At 50.6% G+C, this 14,413-nt stretch overlaps 7 protein-coding genes across 7 annotated transcripts in view; 3 read left to right on the top strand and 4 right to left on the bottom strand.

The window, feature by feature from the left end:
• BBA_09465 (reverse transcriptase, RNaseH) overlaps positions 1 to 267 on the top strand; it is a gene marked incomplete at both ends in the record, with an annotated part of 2,331 nt that extends 2,064 nt beyond the window's left edge. Inside the window, 2 exons of the mRNA XM_008604562.1 lie at positions 121 to 161; positions 235 to 267. Coding sequence (XP_008602784.1) covers positions 121 to 161; positions 235 to 267 — 74 coding nt within the window. The remainder of the gene's footprint in view (positions 1 to 120; positions 162 to 234) is intronic.
• Positions 268 to 301: 34 nt separating this feature from the next.
• BBA_09464 (uncharacterized protein) lies at positions 302 to 823 on the bottom strand (the record flags this gene model as incomplete). Its single annotated transcript, XM_008604561.1, has 2 exons — positions 302 to 313; positions 470 to 823. The coding sequence occupies 2 exons, from the start codon at positions 821 to 823 to the stop codon at positions 302 to 304; spliced, it is 366 nt and encodes a 121-aa protein (XP_008602783.1).
• A 469-nt stretch (positions 824 to 1,292) lies between these two features.
• Positions 1,293 to 2,047, bottom strand: BBA_09463 (uncharacterized protein; the record flags this gene model as incomplete). Its single annotated transcript, XM_008604560.1, has 3 exons — positions 1,293 to 1,343; positions 1,394 to 1,703; positions 1,803 to 2,047. 3 exons carry the CDS (start codon positions 2,045 to 2,047, stop codon positions 1,293 to 1,295), a joined length of 606 nt encoding a protein of 201 aa, XP_008602782.1.
• A 1,916-nt stretch (positions 2,048 to 3,963) lies between these two features.
• On the bottom strand, positions 3,964 to 4,764 carry BBA_09462 (methyltransferase-like protein; the record flags this gene model as incomplete). Its single annotated transcript, XM_008604559.1, has 1 exon — positions 3,964 to 4,764. One exon carries the CDS (start codon positions 4,762 to 4,764, stop codon positions 3,964 to 3,966), a length of 801 nt encoding a protein of 266 aa, XP_008602781.1.
• Positions 4,765 to 5,276: 512 nt separating this feature from the next.
• On the top strand, positions 5,277 to 6,113 carry BBA_09461 (methyltransferase-like protein; the record flags this gene model as incomplete). Its single annotated transcript, XM_008604558.1, has 1 exon — positions 5,277 to 6,113. One exon carries the CDS (start codon positions 5,277 to 5,279, stop codon positions 6,111 to 6,113), a length of 837 nt encoding a protein of 278 aa, XP_008602780.1.
• A 274-nt stretch (positions 6,114 to 6,387) lies between these two features.
• BBA_09460 (SAM dependent carboxyl methyltransferase) lies at positions 6,388 to 8,633 on the bottom strand (the record flags this gene model as incomplete). The annotated part of the gene is made up of 5 exons (XM_008604557.1): positions 6,388 to 6,487; positions 6,615 to 6,743; positions 6,923 to 7,109; positions 7,556 to 8,352; positions 8,413 to 8,633. 5 exons carry the CDS (start codon positions 8,631 to 8,633, stop codon positions 6,388 to 6,390), a joined length of 1,434 nt encoding a protein of 477 aa, XP_008602779.1.
• Positions 8,634 to 12,885: 4,252 nt separating this feature from the next.
• On the top strand, positions 12,886 to 14,033 carry BBA_09459 (uncharacterized protein; the record flags this gene model as incomplete). Its single annotated transcript, XM_008604556.1, has 3 exons — positions 12,886 to 13,033; positions 13,235 to 13,477; positions 13,546 to 14,033. 3 exons carry the CDS (start codon positions 12,886 to 12,888, stop codon positions 14,031 to 14,033), a joined length of 879 nt encoding a protein of 292 aa, XP_008602778.1.
• Positions 14,034 to 14,413: the final 380 nt, after the last annotated feature.

Raw genomic sequence — 14,413 nt, 5'->3', positions numbered from 1 at the left:
CAAAAATCAAATCAAAAAAAGAATGTGCATGAAGCCATTAAAGCAGTAACGGGCATTGATCTCTGAGAGACGAAAGTTTTCCGTCCTGAAGACGTCCTCGTGATGCACTTCCTCAACAAGAAAGTCTGGTCGCCAAGAGCCCTGACGAGTTGAGAATTTGGGTAGGTTGCCGAGCTCCTCCTGCTCATCAAGCCACTGTTTATGTCATTATCAGCTTTGTGAATCCTGTTGCAGCCACCAGCTGCCCCACCAGATGCAGCCCTCTAATTGGCCCAAATCAACTGAAGACCCACTTTTGTACCTAGATCTTTGGCTGCAGGCCAGAGCCTGTAGCTTACACACAATCAAGCATCAACAACCAGAACACCAAGAACCAACCCGTGATAACGTACGTTATTATCCCTGACGGAACCAACAAATCATTTTGTGAGTAAGTGCTTCTACTCTCAGCTTTGTGTGTTCGCCATACCTGCAACAGCTGTTTCTCTTCCTGCTCCAGTGGCATGCGTGCCGGAAAGTTGGCGGCCTTGTCCTTCCACCATCGCGACACAATGTCGTTCATGGCGGCCGTCAATGCGCCATGCAAGTCTTTGAGCTGCCTGCAGTGGCTCTCGGAGATGAGAATCGGCCTGGGGCAGCTCGCGCGGTACGAGCCGTGCGGCCATAATGTCGGCGGGCACTTGGCGAGCAGAATCTCTTCGTGCGCCTCGTGCTCCTGGGCAAAGACGGCGAACTCGGTGGTGTTTTTCGTTACGGATTCGCATACAGCAGACCCAAGACCCAAGCGATCTGGCTTCATCCGCTCAACAACCGGCGTTGCCATGTTGGTGGTGTTTTGGACGTCAATGGCAGGTGACCAAGTTGGGTGGTGAGTATATTATCGGCAAAAACGAATCGTATACCGTTGAAACTCAGGATTCATGAATTTTCCTTTTCCTTTTTTCTTCCCTCCCCCCCCACGCCGACTTATTAGTTACCGTCATGCCGTAATATAAGCGGCATACCAGTGGCGCCACGCCCCCAGTTGGTACTCGCCTTTTTTGGCCTTTGAAGTTGAAGAATCAAGAACGGCATCTGCATGGTCTCAGAACTACCCCCATGAGGGCCGCGGCTGACCTGTTCAGCTTGCACTAGAGTCGTCCACCCTGGCTCCATAGGCCAAGTACATGGACCAAAGCATCCTGATTGTTACCCAATATAGGGACGATCTCCGTGGCACTTGTGCGAAGTGCCGTCACATTAAATCTGGTCCCGAATCGTTGTTTCACATGAGAAAATCTTGACAGGGGAGTTTAGGATTGCTCAGGCAAGCCAGTTCCAGCCCCGTATAGTTGCATGATGGGCTGAGAAAGGGGGATGCATCTAGGTCTATGAAAGACACAGAGTGCGATACGGCTACCAGACGTGCGAGATTCGCGGGGCACCATCCACCGGCTACCAGAGGCTCCTGTATACCGACAGAGAACACTCCCAGCTGGTTGTCCCTCATCTGAAAGCACCTCACATCTCTTGTAGCCAAGATGCGGACCATGTCCGTCAGGTGGCCCAGCGCCTCCAGCAAGACGGCATCCTCAAAGTCACGCTCGAATTCGCCGACGACGAGAGCAGATATCTCGAGGCGCTGATCCGGAGCTTGCATGCCCGGCACGGCCATCACGCCCCCCTCCTCGCCCACAGTGCCACGCGCGGCTAGAGTCTGGGAGCTGCGTCCCAGCAGTGCGAGCTTTCAGACGGCCAACCACCAGGCGCGGTCCGAGACCATGCGGGACTTTCCTTGACACACCGACTGCAGCTACGAGTACCCACCGCCTCGCTTTTTCGCCCTCCAGGTGCTGCAGCCGGACCGCTTCGGCGGTGGGACCCTGTCGGTCATGAGCGTGGAGCGACTGGTCAAGGGCATCTTGGGGGCGGCAGATGCGGCGCCACGCTGGCGACGCTGATGAAACCGGACGAATACCGCATCGCCATCCCGACCGAGTTTGTCAAGGGGCAACAACGCGGCTCGGGGGGGCGAGACGAGGCGATGGATCCGTGGGGGCCTCATCATGGCCAACAATAGGGAACGACCGACGCTCATCCGCTTCCGAGAGGACATCGTCACGCCGCTGAGCGACCAGGCGGCGAAGCCCGGACCAAACTATTGCCCAAAGCTGCGAGCGTTCCAATGTCTCAACAATTCATTGCTGTGCTCGTCGCCGCACCAAGGGACCCTGGGTAATTCGTCATCTGTCGTCATACATAGCTCGTCTCTGATCACACGCATGAAGAGGCTCTCGTGTTCCTAGACAAGCTGCACACTAGCACCTCGAAACAAAGCGCAAGACTGTCCTCATTTTTTGTCCAGCGTTCCATATTTTGGTCAAAATCTCTCTATATCCTGCGGTGCAACGCAAAGCAGCGCCCGAAGAACGTGGCATTCGTGATATTCGTGACATTCGTGACAGAAGCATGAGTGCAGAGCCCGCCGTAGGTGACACATCTACAAGTCCGGCAAGGGCTCACACACATATGGAAGTGGGCGGGCCTGCAGAGGACGAACATCGAACAAGACTTCAAAATGCACAAATGGAGGCTGCGGATGCTCAGATATGATTAAAATATTTTCTGGCGAAAGAGAGACAGCATGGAGATACAGTGGCAGTGCTCAAAAACACCCTAGCTGCTCGCGTTCTTGACCCGGAGCTGCGAATATATCTCGATTATGGGTGAGAAACTGGCGACGTCTCAGACTGCAAGGGTAGGCGGCTAAACCAAAACCAAGATACTCGACACTAGGTAGGCATCGGGCAGCGAAAACGATTCTCGGGGTCATACATGGGCAAAATTGTACGTACTACACGTTGTACAACGCGTCGTGTAGTTTGGCCCTTGATTCTGTGGTACTTACACTTCTTGGCTGTTGTACAACTGTTGTACAACACGCTCTGATTGGCCCAATTCATTCAATCTCCAAATAGTGACCGACTATTTCGTCAACATTTGGCAGAGCCCATTGGTAATTCGGTTTTCACCCTTGCTGTCTGTCACACACATCCACAGCCAGCGAGAATTCGCCCGTCGCTAAACGGTCTCGGTAGGAAGAAAATCGGACTTGGATTCAACCCAGAGCAGGTAGAATGAGTAGCTTACAAGAATTATGGCGAAAAACATTGTCTTCTGCCACCAGTTCAGAAATTCATGACGCTGGACGAGCCTCATGTTATCGATCTCGTGTCACGTGCATACAACGCGTTGTACAACAACTATACTACACATAATACAACGTGTAGTTGTAGTATAGGACCTATTCTACATTTGTTGTGTAGTATGAGCCCAAACTACAGTTGTACAATTTTGCCGAAGTATGCTCGGGGCACTATTGCTACTGTTCAGCCCGCAGCGTTCACATACATGTCATACGTATGGGGCCTAGTGCCAGCTCACCATACAAGACGACTTGAGCCGACTAGAACAGCGCATAATTTGCCAGAGACAGCTTTAGCGGAGAAAGGGCCTACTGCTAATCCAACATGCCTCAGCTTCTTGCAAGACCCTTTGTTTTGGTAAAGCATACGGCACAGAGTGTGATTACACATGTTTCTAGCCTTTGCAATTGCCAAATCATTGGGACAGCCCGAAGACAAAGACCCTTCGTGGTTTGGCACACTTCACATATCCGGCTTCTGCGGCTTGTATAGAAAAAAATCGCGCGTTGAGGCAATGGATTTTAAATTCACTGATGATAGCTAGTAGGGATTTGCGAGTTAGCTAGTCGGGATGTTTTTCTGGTTGGCTGCCTGGTTTGGTGACTGCGTGTAACCGCGGGCGAGCCACAGCAGAGCATCGTGACTTTCTGGCTATTCCTCTTGGCTTCGCTGCACAAATGGCGATAGAAGGCGCACAGCTAATGTGAAAAAAATTGCGTACGTTTTTCAGTCTTGTCAACATAATTAGCGACCCTTCATGTAAATGGCTTACACTGATTCAATTCTTCCAAATCATCAGTATGCCCAAGTGCGGGTTTTTCTTCTTGATCGTCCACTCCTCCTCGCTCAGTCGCAATTTCATTCTCCACATCTCATCGTCGAGCAGAATCTCGCGCCGCCACTCAAGTCTGCCCTTTAAACCCGCCGCGCGCGCCGCACTTTTATACACGGAGGGACGTAAGTGGTACGTCATGAAGTTTGTGCCCTGATCGTCAAGGTAAACCCGTAGACCCCACCCGTCACCACTGTCCAGCTCTCCCGTATATTCATTGCGCGGGTAAAGTCTGTTCAGCGGAGCCGTTGCGCATGCCTCTGCGCGGGCTTCGAGGTTTTCTGTGGGATGTGGAACGACACCAATGAACACGCCGGTCGACTTCAGGTTGATGGCCACGCTGGTAAACATAGCAGTCAACTCGGCAGCTGTCGCGCTATAATTCAGGAACCACGCAGCAAACGCAATGTCGTATGCCTCCATCTCGCCGCCGGCGCTATGTGAGCGCGGAGCTGTTCCATCAGCGACAACGAAACGCGCTAGGTTGTTATACGGAGTTGGCACGAGGCGTAGACAAGCGAGTTCGATCATGCGTTTGGAAATGTCTATCCCGGTCACAGAGCTCGCGCCCCATAACAGAAGCTTGTCCGTGTAGAAGCCCGCGCCACATGCAAATTCGATGACGTTCAAGTCAGGGCGAAGGATCGACTCGAGAGCGGCGTATACATTGACGACTTCCATATCTCGGTAGGGAAGGGAGTCGAAGACATCGGTGTACTGCTTGCCTATTGTGTCGTATTGTGTCATGACAAAGATAATCCCGCCTTTTTCTTCTTTGATGTAGAGTTAGAGCCAGTGAGGGTCAAATGTCCAGGCTTCACAAGGAACCACTGGCCCCGATCTGCGCTAAGTCGTTGTGCTTTTTTTTTCAGCTGGGATCGCGAAAGCCGAACTGCGCTTCTCGCTTCGCTAGGTTTCCACTTTTTTTTCGAAACATAGAGAGACTATTTTTTGTCTACCGTAGTAGGCCCACGGACACTATATGAATAGGGGATACTATTCGCTCGAAATGTTACTTTTTTTCAATGACTCACCAGAAGCAGGTGAGCATAATGATCTTGCCACATCGTGCAACAGTCAGCCTATTGTACGCCAGCCTCTCGAGGCTTCAAACCACATATAACTTTATCGATATATTCATAGAGGTCAATCTTAAGCCTCCATATACACGGCTATTCGATAAAACATTTTCTGTGTCACTCTGGAATTGAGTCACAGAAATCGTCAGTCTTTCAAGTTACATCTCTGGAAGCTTTAGAATGGCACAATACGACGCTATTGCTACGAAGTACGATTTCATCAAAACCACCGCATTCAACGCCGTGGAGCGGCACTCCTTTGGCACATGCGTTCAACCCTTTTTGAACCCCCCGCGCACAAAAGATGTGCTTGACCTAGCCTGCGGCACTGGATTTTACTCATTTTGTTTGCTTGAATGGGGTGCTCGGTCGCTGACGGGCGTGGATGTGTCCCAGGTTATGATTGACGCTGCAGCGGCGCGGTTGCAGGGATCGGAGCATGCCACAAACGTGAAATTTATTCAAGGTGATGGACTGGCTCCGAGATTGTTTCCTGTCGGCAACGAAGAGAGGGAAGGGAGTTTCGATGTGGTAACTGGAGCTTGGTTCCTCAACTATGCTAGTAACGCAGACGAGCTGCGAGCCATGTTTGACACCATTGCCTTGAACCTCAAATCCGGTGGCGTATTCGTCGGTATTTGCGTGCACCCTACAAATGACGTCTTCTCCTTTGCTCAGGATGTCAATGCCAGCGCATGGTTCAGCTCAGACGTCCATTACGTGTACGCCGCGAAACCACTTGCTTCTGGTCAGGGGCATGTTTTTGATGTGATCGTCACACCGGCGGCCGATGCCAAGCCGAGTACGGAAGGAGTGCGCTTTTCGTCGTTTCATTTGCGGAAGGCACTGTACGAGGAAATGGCGCGGGCGGCGGGATTGAAGGGCACAATGGAGTGGAGAGACTGTGTGTTCCCGGAGGGATGGAGGGAGAGAATTGGATTGGGAGCGGACGAGAAACGATGGCGCACATTAACGGACTTTCCGCTTCTCTGTAACTTGGTACTGTTTAAAGAGTAGAGTCATAAGACTCTGCTGGGCGAGAAGCAGACCAATTTCGCTCGAGATAGGCTTGGATTTAGGCTTGTCGCCCGGTCAACCCCTTCTTTCGGAGTTTGTCATTAGTTGGTCAACAATTGTCATATGATACGGCTGAAAGGTCATGTTCTAGAGCACGTACCTTTTTCATTGCCCCGGGATGGTTTGAACGCAGGAAGAAAGTCAGGGCAAGTTGATGGGTTGGAGGAAAGAATCTATTGATGGTATGTGATACGTTTATTGGCAAGGTCTCAAGCTAGGGCGCGTGGTCTAAAATGTTGTCGCTTGCTCCCTTCTCGCGGTATTTTGACACGGTCCTCGCCACTCGAGCCATGAAGCGTAGGTAGAAGGTTGTTCTAGTGATACAACAGTTAGCCAAGCACAGCTCGAAAGTGACGGGACAACTAGTGTAATGCTTCGTTGGTTCAACCGCTAGATCCGCTTTGCAGTGGCAATTGAAGACAGGTTTTCTCTACCCGATACCCCAGTGTGGTCAGGGGCAATGCTGTTCCAAAGAGAGGATGTGCAAGGAGCGCCCCTGGCTCCTTGCAACGTGGCGGTCGCGATGCGATGCCAAGCAGCGTTTTTGACTCGGCGCCGGCGCGTCTATCTCTAATGGTAAGTGACAGAGTGAGTCTACATTTATCAATATATCTTTTGTTAAAGGAAAACAATCGTGGCTAAATCTGAAGATGACATAGGCTGATACACTTTCATTGGTGAGCCGCAAATAGAATTTGCTACAGGGTCTGCGTGCTGAGGTAAAGCCCGCAACGATGCCAGCTACTGACAAGCCCGTGTCAATCGATAATGTCAGGCAGAGGGTAATGAGTGAAGCAAGTAGAGCAACAATCACGGGCAGCGAGCCTGGCCAGCCGGGTTCACGGAGTCGCAGCATAAGCCAGTCACACATGGCTCCATCAAATGCGTCCAAGATGTCCCCGGTGACCGGAGTGGCCACTTTTCCACGGATAAAGGCTGCTTTGTGTGTTGTAGCTACACTTAGCAAGGCTGTCGCCAGCCTAGCACGACCTGTGCCCCCCGCTGGAGAACCTGAGTGACTTATGGCCGCTGGACGGAGGATTCACCATCACGCAAACATACAAACGGCTCCCACCTACGCCTAGTGATGGAGCCAATGCAATGAATTGAGTCCATCACACCAATGCTCATGTACGTCTATGGGACTGTTCCTGAATTCCAAAAGAATCAAACGGATTGATATTGGGGAGAAAGAAGACCACCCAACCGCGAACTTTCTTCACCCACGAGCATGTATCAATTTTGCGACTAGTTTCTCCTCAGACAGACGTATATCCATCGAAACCGGACTCTCGCATCCCGACAATGTCTGAGAAACCTTTTTAAAGCTCTGGCTTTCCACTGCTCAAGTAAGCCTTCCTCTTCGGCCACTACACTTTTACCCGGTCCTACTTGCGCTCGAATCGCTTCTTTCAGAAACTCTGACAGAATCACGAAACCAAAGTTGATCATTTCCTCCGCATATTTGGTGCTCTCTTCCAAGCTTGTGCCAGGTCTAGCCAGCTTGCTCGATTTCGGGTGCTCAATATCCTCCTCAGAAAGATACACAGTGGACCACGTCGAGTTTACCTCGGCGGAGCTTAGTACAGCTTGGACTTGCTGTAAATCACGAGCAAAAAGGGGGGGGTAGAACAGGTTTGCTGTCGTCAAGGTTATGAGTCCGGACCCCACCATCTCATCAAGTGCCAGAAGTAGGCACTTGAAGACCGGCGTTTCCCAAAATGCACAGGTAGTCGATCTCCCGACGAAACTCAAAATAAGGGGTGCGCCAGAAACGAACTCGTCGCCACGAACTCGAAGAAACTGGTGCAAATCCGCGTCGGATTGCCCCCTGCAGGTGTTTTGGCGGGAATTCATAAGCAAGACGCGGTCGACAAAAGGATAATTCTGTGCAGCGTCTGCTGGTGGGACTTGGCTCAGCCATTGTAGACAACTGAAAGAAAATCCGAAATGGACTTGTCTATCTGGAACAATTTGCTGATAAAAGCTTCGTCCTATCATGAGAGGGAAAACCCGAGCAGACGGATAATCCTTTGCCCATGCGGGCATAGCTGAATGCATTGTTCTTGCCAGAGAGGTAAAATCGTTTGCTGGAGTGTCGACTAAGAAGTATTGGACGTCGATCGGGTGGGCGGGATCCCACGCAGCGGAGTTCAGAAAATGCGACAATGGCGATATGCTGCGTGTTCATGTCAGTAACGGGACACATTTTGCTGTGATACTCTGCCGAATCGCTTACGAATTGATCCCTTCGGAAGCCCCATAGTCTACCACCGTGTGCAGCCTTTCGTTGAATGGGCAGTTTTCACAAGCAGCGGGAAAAAGAGAGAGGGCTTTTACCATCGCTGCCTTTTGTATTTTGGCATTTCGATTGTAGCAGCCATTTCCGCGCATCGACACCGAGATATCGAGGAGAGATGATGGCGCAACGGCAAGTTTTGTGTGCTGCTGTTTTTCCATTAGGATCGCTCTGATGGGTCGTGGGATCAATCGTGCAAAGATCAATGATTTATGCGAAGGTGTAAGGACATAACAGCTTTGCGTCGGTGCGTTATGAATGGAGATTCTGCAGGGCCTCCCGCCTCGTCACGATGGGTGGCCGTCTCCATCAGCGAAGCGCCCTGCACTACAGTACAAAACTTTGGTTCATTCTTCCTTATTAAGATTTCCGCCTACCATTTTCTTGTCTATCTCCTCCTGCCTCCTTCCAATCCCTTTTCTATTCAGCCAGTGGCAAAAATGCCGCCCTACGCCTCTCTGCAGGCTGACGTATTCTGCCGAAAAGCAAGGATTCTTTGGAGCCACAGCTAGTCTAGATAAAACAGACCTGATGTGACTCGGTTTTGAGCCATCGTTACACCAAAGGTATAGAAGCCTTCCTCCTGGATGCCGTGTTTCGTGACTGTGTCACATACGAGCTGCAGCCAGCCAAGACTAACGGTTGCATCTTCGCATAAAGCTCTTTGGTAGCCATATTTATGCGTAAAACGTGTGCACAACTCTCTATGGCGCGTGACAATGTAGGTCAAGTCCACGAGTTTTTCTTTTGTAGCTTACCCGGCATAAATTGAACCTGCAGGCTAATGTTATGCATGTTTCAGCAATATGTGCTTGGGAGAGATGGCACTAAAAGAGTTACAACATGTGACAAATAAGGATGTGGAAGATTCGCAGAATACACTCTCAATGGTCCTGTCGTTCATGAGTCAATATTCTTTGCCGTTGCTGGTTTTTTTTGAAATCCTTCATTATAGATAAGTCTTGTGTCTGTCTTGCAGCTACCAGTCCAACGAAAAGTTCCGTAAACCCCTCTGTTCCATAACCAGGCTCGGAGAGAGGGAAACCGGCCAAATATGGAAATCAGAATATTTGCTTGCAAGGTACTTTGGTGGGACGGCAAGGCGCGCACCGAGTCAAAAAGGAAGGGGATGAGCCGGCTCCGATGTTCTTGACGGACATTGGCCGATCGCCGCTGAATCAAGACTACTTCCCTTTCCCGCTGCAGACTTATTTTCCCAGCAACTTGCAGGGATGTTTCTGCGCATGCGCCAAGGCGGTAAGAGCTGATCTACCTACCCTATCTGCTCCCTCTCAACCTTGACTGCTACACGGGCGTCACCAGATCCGCCCAAGGCAAATGGCACCGCAGTGAATCGGCAGGGCTATCTACTTGTAGAGCTTTGCTCTGATTATTTGGTACCAGCGACTCGCTTCTCGGGGGGGTTTTTTTTTGGCTTATTTAACGCCTGTGAGAAACGAAAACACGAGAAATGCGTTCATAATGCGACCACAGCCGGCCGATGGTCTGTGTTCTTGTCTACCCGTCTTTCAGCTGGCGTAAGACGATATGTATGTTTCACGACCAAGGTGGATCTGCATGAGATGCACTCTTGTCTCTCCTGCTACACATTTGGTAACCGCTTCACAATGGATCAACTTGTGATTTCGAGTCTCTAGAGATTTAGAAGGACTTTTCTCGGTTGCATTTGGGGAGATTGTCGTGCAGGATAGACATGGAGTTCTAAAGACCAGCTTTGTGTAACAGCAGTAACCACAACAACCTGCTGTCAAGCGCTGCCAGGTAGAAATATGTACCGCTCCCACCATACTTTTTCGTTTTTCATTCATACCTCCTCTGCTTGTACGTACTTTTGCGTATTTGATGTCACTGCCCAACACTTTAGCTTACCGGGGCCGATGAGGCTCAGTCAATCAATGAGGCCGCTTTTCGACAACGAAGCGACCATGAGACCAGTCCCAACTCGGCGCCCTCTCTACATGATAAAAGTACGTTGGAAGAAGAAATTCTGTTACCGTTCAATAGGATCGTCTGTGTTTGTCAATTCGTTCAGTTCGTCTCTTCTGTCTCGTCAAGTTTGCGGTCAAACATGGGCCTTTCCGGTGTTTCTCGAACGCAGTACTGACGGTCTCGGGGCTGAGCCGTGTTCCAAGCGCTGCACTACTCGTGTTTGACCCTTTCCAAGGGACTTTGACAAAGGAACCCAGCCGTGTTCGATTCAAATTATGGTGTTGCTATACTAGTGTCGTTTCAAATGGCCAAGCAACCTGTAGTCAGCTGGTCACAAAGCCGGCTTTTCTTTCCCAAACATCTGTGTAGTTGACTATAGGAAATGGCCAGTTGTTGATGCTGTTTGTCTTCTTAGGCTATTCGTCGTCCATGCCTAGCGGCTCCGTCGACTTCAGCCTCACCAATTTCGAGTCGGTTGCTTTTCGTCCCTTCGGGCTGAGAAGCCATTCTTGACGATCTCTACACAGAAAAATTTGATTCGTGGCATGTACATCGTGGCACACAAGGGTGTGTAACACAACTGTGCTAGAGATGCAAGTCGGTCTTCACCGACGATGCCCAAATTTCCGAGACAGGGACCGCACATAACACTAAGAGCTGGCCAAGCTATTAGTCTTCTTTTCAATTGTCTATCGTGCGTGATATACAAGCAAAGAATAGTTGTAGCAGCAATAAATAGCAGTAAACAAAAAAAAAGTAGTCCATCAACTGCATTCGTCAATTTTTTTTTACAGCATTAGTCTGCCAAGTTCGCCTTCCAGGATTAACTTGCAGCGCTGCAAAGATACATATGCCCTATCCTCTTCAGTTTTGGGCACAGCCAGGGTAAATACGTCACCACCCGACGACAGGCCAGGCACGGTTTCTCTATGCCTACAGTACCGATCCACACCAGCTGACGGTAGGTTGGCGGCAAGTCGTCGTGCAGCCACAGTTGGACAAATTCATCCCGTACAATGGTGGATAGGTCACTAGCTTCTTCACAGTCCCAAAACGGCCCCTCATCACCACTACAGCCGTTTTCGCCTAAGGGATAGGTATTTAGCCCGCATTGCATCTGAAGGGGTCCCCTGCTGGCGTGCAAACTTGGGAGCGTGCATCATTGCTACTGGTATGCCCCAGCGAACTTCTCTCTTTGAATAAAAAAAATGAATAATGAACTTTATAGAGGAAGAAAAGTCTCGGCAACGCTCTGCATTACAGCAACGCATAATCAATGTATGCAGAATGCAACAGTGCAGGCGCCAAATGCAACAATTTGGATGCGAATAGTCGGTGTATGGGCTTACAACAAGAACCGTAACTTGCCGTAGGAGTGCCACCATCATAGAAGGGCCACGATCTCGCTAGATTCATGCCGAAGCGGAAATCAACTAAGAAACGACCTAACAATGAACAATAGCAGCGATTCGCATCGGCCAGATGAATAACGGGCATCAGCGTTCTTATGCAGCCGCTGGCCAATATGGCAATACGGGATGGGACACCAGCGCACGCTCTCGTTCAGGTTTACAGGCGACAATATCTACCGGAGTCCACCCGTCCATCCGCCGCACCCTCCTTGTTCCCCCAGCATAATTGTCCCAGCAGTGCATCCACCTTCCGCTTTGGATCGGAGTCGCAGCCAACAGGGCAAAAGGGGCTCACTTTGACATTTGATACGCTACTTGCAGATGCTTTGGACAAACAGCCACAAATGACTGTACTTCGCCCCGATTCGGTCTATAGCGGCATACCAAAATAGACGTTTCGCAGATGCCCGCCTTTGAACTCAACTGGGATGTGGTCACGAGAAAAGAGCGAAAAACTTCGCAGTTACTTCCTTCTTCAGCAAGCACTTAACAGCCATCTACATAAAAATCAAAATTCCGCCATTACAAGCATATTGTTCGCCGCAGCGGACCAAAAAGGCCTGCCACCCCTGGCGAGGTTCTGCTCGTCATTACACTCTGGCGCATAGTTCTTGTCCTGACTGGCTCTGTTCGGCGCCTAATCTCCTTGCCTATGAGGGGCTCTACGACATCTTTTTGACGTCTTGGTATCTTGGTGTCTTGCAAGGTCCAATCACCCGATTATTGAACAGTCGTTGCTGGCAAAGGTCAATCATCGAAGACCGCATCATTCGCAGCTCATTTTTTGCCTACATGACAGGGCCCGATGACACTTTGCTCGGATACAAAGAATAAACGATCGCCCGCGCGTCGCAACAGCAATCTTCTGGCATCATACAACAGTAACAGCATTAGCAACACTACTGTGGTAGCGACAGCCTTCGCCATCTGAGTCCAACGACAGTCGCGCGATGAACAAAGTGCCCGCCCCGGGAACCGGTGTACAGGACAAATCTGGTCAACCTCAACCCCCCCCCCCCCTTGCACTCTGCGCGACCCTGCGTCCCTCAGCATGACTGCAAAGCACGGGGAGTCGGCTCCCATTCTCCAACGAACTTATTTTACACCAGCAGTGCCCACCAGCACGCAAGAACCTGCGGCAGCGGCAGGGGAAAAGAAGCGTAATAAGCTTGGATATCACAGAACAGTGATAGCATGCAGTAAGTACGGCGCTCTTCGCCGTCCATACGACTCCTGGCTTGCTGCGCGGCCGCGTGGTAGCTCGTACTACTGGAGCTTTGCTCGAGGCACGACTAACCAAGCCTGCGACACAATAGGCCATTGCCGACGCCGAAAAATTCGCTGCATCGTGTCTTCAAAAATACAGAATCGATGTATAAGCTGCATACGACTCAAAAAAGACTGCATCTTCTGCCCTGTTGACCAGCCACCGACAGTGGACTCACAAGGCAAGCCTGCTGGCCCAAGAACTGGCAGCTCAACAGCGCATTCGCATTTCTCCTCGCCAGCGCTCGCATTTCGGCATTCCGTTGACATGGCATCAGAATCCATGTACGGGATGGGACCGAAGCAGGATCCCAATGGGCACGCGGCATCCGCTATTGCGCAGTCCAGTGTTGGGTATCTGAGCGTTATTGGTGAAGGTTTGTCAACTCGACGTGAGGGCTCTTTGGGAGTCGGGACGAATTTGACTGACGATGTTGGAAACTAGGAGTAAGCATGCCGATTGCCCCCGAACAGGACTTTAGTGTCTCAACGGGAACGAGTCTCGCCTGGGGAACCGTCGAGCCAAGCCCAGTTACACTGCCTGGATCCAAGGATAAGGGCTATGAGTGGTGTCCATATGGCAGCGGATCTGACTCTACAGAACAAATATCGCCTTTCGCCTCTGGATCAACCACTCCAGCGACTTGGGTGACCACAATGCCCAGAACGCCCCAGTTCACCGACTGGAACTGGAACAACGGTATACTTTCGACGGCACAAGCGATATCCGCGTCCTTCAGTGGCGAAGTCATGAGTCACCCGCAGCATCAATTCGTACCTGTTTCAAGCAAATCGCCGTATAATGGGGCGGTCCCTAATATGGGGAACACGTTTACGTTGCCGATGAACCAGGCCTCGGTAGCAGGCCATCTGCCTAGCCAAGCCTGCGACCCCAGCGGCGGATGGCAACCACAGCAACAGTCGATGCTCTGAAAACAACAGCCTCTGCAGCAAAATATGAGCATCAAATCCTAGAGTATTCCCACATGGTAGCGGTCCGCCCATGTGAGGATGCCTCGGGCATACTTGACAAAATTGTACAACTGTAGTTTAGTCAAGAACTGCACAACAGGTGTAGTATAAGGCTTATACTAGAACTACGCGTTGTATTATGGTAGTTTACTTGTTGTACAACGTGTTGTATGCACGTGAATGGTAGCTTGATAATTTGAAGCTGACCACATGCTGTCTCGTGCTACCAAACCAAAAGTTTATTACGCCCGGTGACTAAACAGCCAATAGGGCTCACTAGCTAAGCTACTTTACATGTCCAAAATTACGTCTTTGCCTCCTGCAAGCCCATAAGTATTCAG

This window comes from Beauveria bassiana (genome assembly GCF_000280675.1).
Source record: "Beauveria bassiana ARSEF 2860 unplaced genomic scaffold BBA_S00054, whole genome shotgun sequence".
Lineage (NCBI taxonomy): Eukaryota > Fungi > Ascomycota > Sordariomycetes > Hypocreales > Cordycipitaceae > Beauveria > Beauveria bassiana.
This window is presented reverse-complemented; position numbering and strand designations above follow the sequence as displayed.